Source organism: Penaeus vannamei, chromosome 8 (assembly GCF_042767895.1).
Source record: "Penaeus vannamei isolate JL-2024 chromosome 8, ASM4276789v1, whole genome shotgun sequence".
In the NCBI taxonomy this organism is placed as follows: Eukaryota; Metazoa; Arthropoda; class Malacostraca; order Decapoda; family Penaeidae; genus Penaeus; species Penaeus vannamei.
In genome coordinates, this window is record NC_091556.1 from 1,539,330 (window position 1) to 1,549,329 (window position 10,000).

General features: G+C 35.2%; 1 protein-coding gene across 1 annotated transcript in view; it reads left to right on the plus strand.

The window, feature by feature from the left end:
• LOC113811950 (uncharacterized) overlaps positions 1-4,448 on the plus strand; it is an 8,368-nt gene extending 3,920 nt beyond the window's left edge. Inside the window, exons 2-7 of the mRNA XM_027363800.2 lie at positions 332-452; positions 761-851; positions 1,996-2,102; positions 2,675-2,766; positions 3,199-3,344; positions 4,006-4,448. Of these exons, the coding sequence (XP_027219601.2) occupies positions 345-452; positions 761-851; positions 1,996-2,102; positions 2,675-2,766; positions 3,199-3,344; positions 4,006-4,010 (549 nt within the window). The 5' untranslated portion in view covers positions 332-344 and the 3' untranslated portion in view covers positions 4,011-4,448. The remainder of the gene's footprint in view (positions 1-331; positions 453-760; positions 852-1,995; positions 2,103-2,674; positions 2,767-3,198; positions 3,345-4,005) is intronic.
• The last annotated feature ends 5,552 nt before the right edge of the window (positions 4,449-10,000 follow it).

Below are 10,000 nucleotides of genomic sequence, written 5' to 3' on the forward strand. Positions count from 1 at the left end.
TAGATAGATTGGCATGGATAGAAAGAGAGAGAAATAGATAGATTGGCATGGATAGAAAGAGAGAAATAGATAGATTGGCATGGATAGAGAGAGAGAGAAATAGATAGATTGGCATGGATAGAAAGAGAGAGAGAGAGAATTAGACAGAAATACCTCATCCACCATTTACCCCAAACCTGTGCATTTGTATACCGACATATCCACTAATACAACTATTTATCTAACCCCCTATCTACTTAAATATCTATCTATAAAGAGTGATTCCCTTTTTATTTATTTATTTATTTACTTATTTATTTACTTATGATATTTTAAAAATATCTTTCTGCAGAATCAATTCAACTATGAATGGTCCAAGTGTTCGAGTGTTTGTGACTCTGGCTTCGGCGACGGCCTTCCTCCTGTCGATCCTCACGCCCATTGCCCTCGCCGCCCAAAATCCCTCTCTTCCTGTAAGCTATTTCATAATCGTTCTCATCGTTGCTCTTATAATTAGTATCAATTACCATGAAGTAATTAGGGTGATTAGGGTTGTAATTAGAAATCAGTGATTAGGATTGTTATCATTGTCACTGGAGTATATAATTTCACTTTTATTATTCATGTGATATAAACAACAACGAATTCTTGGCATTATAGATATAACATCAACACTTACTATTATGGTATTATTACCGTGTTATTTCCATCATATATCTTTTTATTATTATTATCTATAAACATCGCCATTGCAATCGTCATTAACAAATAATTATTTCAGGAAAAATGGAGCGAAATTGTGGAAGCTTCGAAAATCAACATGGACTACGAGAAAATATTTCCCAAAGTGATAAGCAACGTGGGAAACCCGGGTAATTATTTTGTATTTGAATTTATTCATTCCTTGCATTAAAATGTCTCGGGAAAAAAATGTAGTTTTTTTCCTCGTAGCTAAAAAAATCGGGAAATATAAATCTAATGTTGCTTTTATTCCCTTTGTTTCATTAGCTGATAGAAAAATTGATAAATAAATAATTTGCGTGAGGGAGAGGGGAGCTAATCTCTTAGTATTGATATTTCAAGTTAATAAAAGCACAAAGTCGCGAATATGATGTTTTAAATCGCTATAATCTGACAATTTCACTTGTGTGCTTCTAGCCTGTGCTTACAAGTATTAGTATTTTATAGTTGATAATACGTCTCTTGTGTGTGTGTGAGAGAGAGAGAGAGAGAGAGAGAGAGAGAGAGAGAGAGAGAGAGAGAGAGAGAGAGAGAGAGAGAGAGAGAGAGAGAGAGAGAGAGAGAGAGACAGGCAGACAGACAGAGAGAGATAAAAGTTTTCTCAGCTTAAGACAAAACATTATCTTCAAAACCAGTGTGTGGTTGGGTGGGTGTTTGGGTGCGTGTGTACGTGTGTATGTGCGTGTGTGTGTGTGTGTGTGTGTGTGTGTGTGTGTGTGTGTGTGTGTGTGTGTGTTGTGTGTGTGTGTGTGTGTGTGTGTGTGTGCGTGCGTGCGTGTGTGTGCGTGCGTGCGTGTGTGTGTGTGCGTGCGTGTGTGTATGTGTGTGTGTGTGTGTGTGTGTGTGTGTGTGTGTGTGTGTGTGTGTGTGTGTGTGTGTGTGTGCATCTTCTCGTGAAGATGATAATGATAATGGTGATAATTTTCTTAACGACAATGATGATAATAATGAAGATAATAGCGATAACAAGAATAATGATAATAAAAATAACGATGATGATAATAGCAATATTAATTATGGTAATAGTAATAGCAATAATAATAATAATAATAATAATAATAATAATAATAATAATAATAATAATGACAACAAAAACAACAATGATAATCATAATAATAGTGATAAAAGTAATGAAACTAATAACAACAGAATAAATATTAATAATGATTTTATAAAATGTCGGATACAACACATGAACGCCAATTCATCCCCATCCAGATTAATGCCTGTATCAGATTTATGCCAATTTATATCGCCGATTTTCCTCTCTTTCAGAAACTAATCAGGGCTGTGGCGGTACTGCCGATTTAGATGCAGGGGACGTTATTATATTTTATTCACAAAATGACGGGACAAAATCAAAGTGCAAGTATACATTTAAGGTAAGAATTGTTGCCAGTGTGATTTCAAAAAAAAATTTTTTTTTACTTTGTATTAGATAAGAATTGTTGCCAGTGTGATTTTTAAAAAAAATGTTTTTATTTTGTATTAGATGAGAATTGTTGCCAGTGTGACCAAAAAAAAATGGTTTTACTTTGTATTAGATAAGAATTGTTGCCAGTGTGACTTCAAAAAAAATGGTTTTACTTTGTATTAGATAAGAATTGTTGCCAGTGTGACTTCAAAACAATTTTTTTTACTTTGTATTAGATAAGAATTGTTGCCAATGTGACTTCAAAAAAAAAATGTTTTTATTTTGTATTAGATGAGAATTGTTGCCAGTGTGATTTAAAAAAATAATGTTTTTACTTTGTATAAGATTTTGTCAGTTCGTTTAAGAATTATACTTAACAAAACAAATTTGTTACTTAACTTCGACAAAAAAAAATGTCAGAAATTGGAATGAATATTATTTGACCACCAATATTACATTTTATTAAATAAATCCTGCGAAATTAAAACTCGTGATGAAAGTGTCACAGTAACTAAAAACATACGATTTCGTCTTTCTTAGAGTCCAGCCGGGACGTATTTGGCCATGGCGTGTCCCCAGTTCAACCTCAACCCTGCTGGCTGTAAGGCAGAAAAACTCACCCTGAAGATCACGTAAATGAATATCTTTACGAGGTTTTACGAGAATGATTTAGTGTGAAATTCTGCAGCTCCCACAGCCGCCATTTTGTCTGCCCTGCGATACGGAGCACAAACCGCAATTTTAGGACCTTAATAACCCTCTTAATATCCTTCCTTCTGATACCTTAATTTTAGGACCTCAATAACCCTCTTAATATCCTTCCTTTTGATATCCAAATCTAACCCAAATCTGAACTGCAATACGAAGCACAAACCTTAATTTTAGGACCTCAATAACTCTTAATATCCTTCCTTTTAATACCTTAATTTTAGGACCTCAATAACTTAATATCCTTCCTTTTCATACCTTAATTTTAGGACCTCAATGACTCTTAATACCCTTCCTTCTGACATCCAAATCTAACCCGTAGTACGAAAGGCCTGACGCCGATTCTCCGGTTCCAGGGGAGCCAGGCCGGTCACCTACTGCGAGGACGAGGAAGTCAGTGTCGCGGTCCCGAGGAACAGCCTGAAGGTCACCTACAAGCGGAAGGCGCTGGGGAAGGGACAGTGCTCCGGGGGCTTCGTCTGCCTGGTCGGGGCGATAGAAGGTCGGTGGGCTTGGGCTGGAGGGACACGCACGCATTCACGCACGCGCACACGTACACGAACACACACACACACACACACACACACACACACACACACACACACACACACACACACACACACACACACACACACACACACACACACACGCACACACACACACACACACACACACACACACACACATATATATATATATATATATATATATATATATATATGTATATATATATATATATATATATATATATATATATATATATATATATATATATATACATATATACATGTCTTCATTACCAAGTAACATTCATCAGTAGTTTCACCCGGGAAAAAGTTGAGTGGATATCGTCTGATAATAAGTATCTGTCTGTCAGTTAGGGTCTCTCTCTCTCTCTCTCTCTCTCTCTCTCTCTCTCTCTCTCTCTCTCTCTCTCTCTCTCTCTCTCTCTCTCTCTCTCTCTCTCTCTCTCTCTCTCTCTCTCTCTCTCTCTCTCTCTCTCTCTCTCTCTCTCTCTCTCTCTCTCTCTCTCTCTCTCTCTCTCTCTCTCTCTCTCTCTCTCTCTTTCCTTAACCATCACTGTTAAGCCCCACATTCTACCTCCTCCTATATTCCCTATGCCTGGGTATCTATTTCTACATCAAGTCAATCTCTCTTTCTAGAGTGAAGCTTCACCAACATCTACAGCAATTTTTGGGAAATTTTACGAAATTCTTCAAGACCGGTTCTTCGTGTGGATGTTTTTGGACCTCGGAAGTTTTCAAGAATTGCTTTAATGATTTTTCGTGTGCTTTTTTCTCTTCGGAGGTCTTCAGAAATCTTGTGAAATTCTTCAAGACTGTTTTTTTTTCGTGTGTTTTTTTTCTCTCTCTCTCTCCCTGGAAGTTTTTAAAAGCCTACGATTTTTTTAAGGTTTTCTCTCTGAAAATCTTGAAAAATATGCTAAATCCAAGACTTATGTTTGTGTGCTTTTTCTGGAACAAAAGAAAACTACGATTTTTTTTTATTAAAGACTTTCTGTACTAACAAGTCATTTAAAATCTGCTAAAATCAAGACCTTTTTTTTTTTTTTGTCATGGAAATCTTCAAAAAGAAATTTTAAAGACTTTTTTTGTAATATGTTTTTTTTTCTCTGGAAGCTTTCAAGTCCGTTTTTTGTGTGATGTTTTCATTATGTTTTTTATGTTATTATGTTCATTATATTTGATGTTTTTGTTTTCATTATGGCTTCCTTACTGGAATTTTTCGAAAATTCAAAATTCAAAACTCGCTCGGAAATGTATCCAGATTGTTTGTGTTAATTTGTAACGGATTAATCATTTGAGTTCTGTACATGCGGTATTGGTTAATAAAGAGTGATGTATAAAAAACAAATCTGTCTCTTTCCCGCTTCTTCTTTTTCTTCCACTTCTTCTTCCTTTTCTTCCTCCTCCTCCTCCTCCTCCTTCCTCTCTCTCTCTCTCTCTCTCTCTCTCTCTCTCTCTCTCTCTCTCTCTCCCTATTTCACACACACACACACACACACACACACACACACACACACACACACACACACACACACGCACGCACGCACGCACGCACGCACGCACGCACGCACGCACGCACGCATGCACACACACACACACACACACACACACACACACACGCACACACACACACACACACACACACAAATATATATATTCTTTGCAGTGAATTGCAACACCCTGGCTAGCAGCAGCGGGTGTCCTTCGGGGCAAGAGTGACTGTGTCCCCGAGGTTTTAAGTTCTAACATTTTAAAACCATTGAACCAAATACTGGGTAAGAGTAAAACATCATTCATAAAATAATTAAAAAATGAGTAAATCAGAAGGAAGCAAAACATGATCAAATAAAACTGACTGAAGGTTTGCAAAAGGAAAGAAATGCAATTGTGTAAATATTCATTTATCCACCAGGTTCTCATACACAGTTTGCATGTAACAAAAAAAAGGGAAAAAAAATGTGCACCTGGTGACGTACTGACACACACACATAACTTCAGGCAAAAAAAAACAGCAGAAAATCGCATATTGTCTCCTTAGTCACGCGACAAAAGATAAAAAAGCAAGGTGTAAAGTATAAGTACTGAGAAATATCAAGAGAAACGGAGAGGTTTTGAATAGGGAGACACAGGTGAAACGTGGAATAATCACGTCAATCCATTTAGATATCAATTTCAGAATCACCCATGACTTCTCTTCATCTCATTTTGAATGCACCCTATTAGTATGCCCGAACCCCCCCCCCCCCCCGCTCTGCACGCCACTGAAATAGAGACTAAAACTTCCTCAGAAACAATTGAATAAAAATAATATAAATAATCAGAAGAAAAGAAATGATAACCAAAAGATTAACAAGTGATAAAATAAAACAAAAGTACAGAGATGAGAGAATAAAAGGCAGTAGCACAAGAAAAGCTGAAGAAGACAGAAAAATAGAAAATATGAGGAAATGGGAAAACATTGAAAGGTAAAATAAACAATCACTCACTCATTCACTCATTCACTCACTCACTCACACTCACTCACTCACTCACTCACTCACTCACTCACTCACTCACTCACTCACTCACTCACTCACTCACTCACTCACTCACTCACTCACTCACTCACTCACTCACTCACTCACTCACTCACTCACTCACTCACTCACTCTACTCTACTCTACTCTACACTACTCTACTCTACTCTACTCTACTCTACTCTCTATCTCTCATTCACTCACTCAAAGGAATATGACACCTCATCCCAAACAGAATAGGCAAAGTAAAAACCATTGTGAGTTGAACCCTCACACGAAGTTCTTGACCTTCTTGGATGCCGCCCACACCACGAGTAAGAAACGTCTAGCATAAAAAATACATTTTTGTTCCTGCAAACAAATAGTACTTCGGGCTGATCTTTACAACACATAGATTACAGCCGTGGGTGTATATACAGAGGACAGATTTCTTCACAAATACATCTTTTTATTACCTTTAAACCTATCAAGAACATCTAATTTCATTCAGGGTAGTGAAATTAACAAGCATCCTTCCATGACCAAAATTTATTGAATGATCTAGACAGCATTCATTTCCATATAAAAGATACAACAAAATATACTTAAATCATTATACATGAACGAATATAATTTTTGCAACATAAAGTAAAAAAAGGGGAAAATAATATATATATTTATATATATATATATATTTATCCATCATAAAACATACTAACAGCAGGACTAATATTAATGACCTTTTTCTCAAAAAATAATCTTTCTTTTGTTTCTGATCTTGCTCTTCCTTTAGGCATCATGAAAACTCTTTACCTCAAATTCACACGTCATTAATGAACTGTTCAAATCTTACTCTAAATTCAAGTGACACGGAAACCCTAATTGAATTTTACCAAAAAAGTTATTCAGCAAATTTCACTTTCGGAGAAATATACAATGTGAATACTGACAAAATTTTCCTTCCTTTTTTGGAGTATTTAGTTCTATTATTCGTCAATAGCATATTCATAAAATGTAAGCCATTTCTTTATTCATTAAGCAAATATCTTGGGCAACTCATACTGCAAATATAGATAATTCTTAAAGTTTATTTTTTTCTTCTTTTTTCTTAACAAAACTTAAATAAAAAGGAATCAGAATCAGTCACAATAAAATCTGGATACTAATTTGTATAAAGACGACTTCCTTCTTTCCGGCAAAGGAAGGAATATTTCAGATCATTAACTTAGTACACTGCAGATCTGTATTTTGCATCCTTAAATGCAGAAAAGAAATTCCACAAAGCTTGTGTTAAATCATTTCAACAACAAAGTAACAAAAACACTTATCACAAAGGAAAGTATATGGCACCAATTGTCATAAATAAAATGTTAATGTAAAGCTTTCTATTCCTAAATAAATTCACATTTATGAAAACGCACAACACATTCAGTTTGAGACCAAATCTTGAAATTTACATGTATATCAAAATGCACTCATTCATGAACTAGTATTATGATACTATAAATGATGCTTTTATGATACTTTTTTTTTCTTTTTTAATATACACTGTACCTCTTCACTTCATGTGTGCAAGAGAGTTACATGCACACATCAACTATGAACACTGCTGAAGAAAAAAAACGCTACATTTCATATTGAACACATTTTGCACAGTTTGTAAACTAATCTTAGTGAATAATATGCATTTCTCTCTTTACCACAGGAAAATAGACAGTACTGATGTGTTAGAACGAGAATCCCAAAATGCCGGCAGTTTTATTTGCAAGGCTTCGACCCATAGAGGGGAATATTTTCCAGACAGAATTACCGCCTCATTACACAAATCTCTGCTATACACTGTAACATCGCCGGCACTTCTAATGGGTTTAATCACCTCATTGTACACTGGATTACATTTCTGTCTTACTTCACTTGATAAAAAATACATTTGTAGTGGGATGTCACCCTTCAGTCTCCCTCTTCAGTCTCTCTCTTGCTCTTATCCCTAAAAAACAATTTCTAAAGTACTTTTACAAAATATCTAGTGAAAGCCTACAGCTAATACATATGGCAGACCAAGCTGAATAAAACAGGTAAGAAAAATCATCAAATGCATATCAATGCTTACCTTATAGGAAAAATGGGGACAAAAGAATAAAGATCGAAATAACGAATAAAAAATATATATATCAAATAACATTTCTAATGATAAAATGCTTTACATATGTTCTATCAACCTTACCAAGTAGAAATCCACTTAAGTGTGTTAGAAAGCTATCACATAATACCTGTTATTAAGCTCAAGGGCCTGTGCGCCGCAAAACCCTTAGTTAAACTATGACCAAACTGAAAACGGGAAGGGCAGCATGATTGAGACATTTCTTAATATAAAGTATAGTAGATTTCTTAGTGAACATGAGTGTGAGTGTGTGCACATGCATGCGTGTGTGCATGATATATAAAGTATTTTCTTTATGGAAAAAAATAATTTCATCTGTTTTGACATTCATTTAATAATCTTTTTAAGTTCTCTTGTAAACTGTGGACATCCTTTCTGTCATCAAAGCACTAAAAAAAAAAAAAAAAAAAAAAAAAAAAAAAAAAAAAAAATCATTATGCTTATTCTTCTTCATTATATATATAAAAAAAAGTCCTGTTCAAAGTAAACACTTTGTAATTCATATCATTTTATCCTTCTTCTTCAATTTAGTTCTGAACCACATACCACCCAGAAATGTTACCACATCCTATAACACTTTTATAAACTATTACCCATAACTAAAGGCAATAAAGAAAAGTACGAAAAAATCACATAGTAATTCACACTTTTACATTCATATTCATTGAACAAATACATATGCACATGCTATACTTAAACCTGTAAAACTACAAATTAACAATAGCACACACTCTTGAACAAAACCAAATAAACAAACCAATCAATATAAATATAAATCATAAAAAAAGAAAGAAGGAATAACCTCACCTCAGGACAACCAAACGGAAAGCGTCAAAAGTCAAATAACACCGAGACAATAACGCTTTCATTTTCCCTCATGATATTGGGGTGTGGAATATAAGGCAACTCGGGAAATGAATGGAAAGAGAGAAAGAAGCAGAAAGGAAGGAAACTGAAGTGGGGAAAGTAAGACATGAAGCTGAAAGGAAAAAAATAAAAGACTGAAGTAGAGAAATGAAGAATGATAATGAAGAAGAAAAGAAGTGAAGCAGCAGAGAGGAAGGAAATAAATAAAGCAGAGACGAAGAAAATGGAGGGGGAAGGAAAGAATGAAGCACCAAAGACGATGCAAACAAAATGGAAGGAAAGAAATGGAGTAGAGAGAAAGAAAACGAAGTGGAGGGAAGAGATATACAAGAAAGAAAACAAAGGAGAATAAAAGAAAAGAATCAGTAAGGAAGGAGAGGAAGCGGGGAAGGGAAGACATGAAAGGAAAAAATGAGACTAAATGAGAGAAATGAAGCAACAGGAAAGGAAAAGACAAAGTAGTGGGGAAATAATGAAGAGAAAAAAAGGGAAATGAAGAGGAATGGGGGGACATGAAGTGAAAGGAGAGACATGAAGTGGAAGAAGGTAAAGGATGTGGAAAGAGAAATGAAGCAGAGGAAGAGTAACGATACGAGAGGAAAATATGGAAACAAAAGGGAAGAACTGAAGTGAAATGGGAGAAATGAAGTTGAAGGAAAGAATTACGATGAGGGAAAGAATGACAAAAAGGTGATGGAGAATAAAGGACATGAAGCCAACAGTAATGATATGAGAACAAGAAAATGGAAGATAGAATGCAGGGAATGGTTGTAGAAGGAAAATCAGTACTGAGAGAGCAAAGAAGGATAAAGCAGAGAAAAAGCAGAAAGAAACAAGAGTGAAAATAGGGAAAAAAAACATAAAAGCAAATAACCAAGTTGAAGAGAGGTGGAGAGAAAAAAACAGGAAATCTACAACTTTCTTCCTACGCACAGGACAATATCAGGTCATTACTCCTGTTATCACTATTTCTACAAGGAATTAGCAAGTACTCCCATCACCCATACAACACACAGATATAAGCCTTTGCAATATATACTACATGTATATGTTTCTAAAACATTCAAAAATAAAAGTAAATCAAAGGCTACTGAATTAAACACTCAGA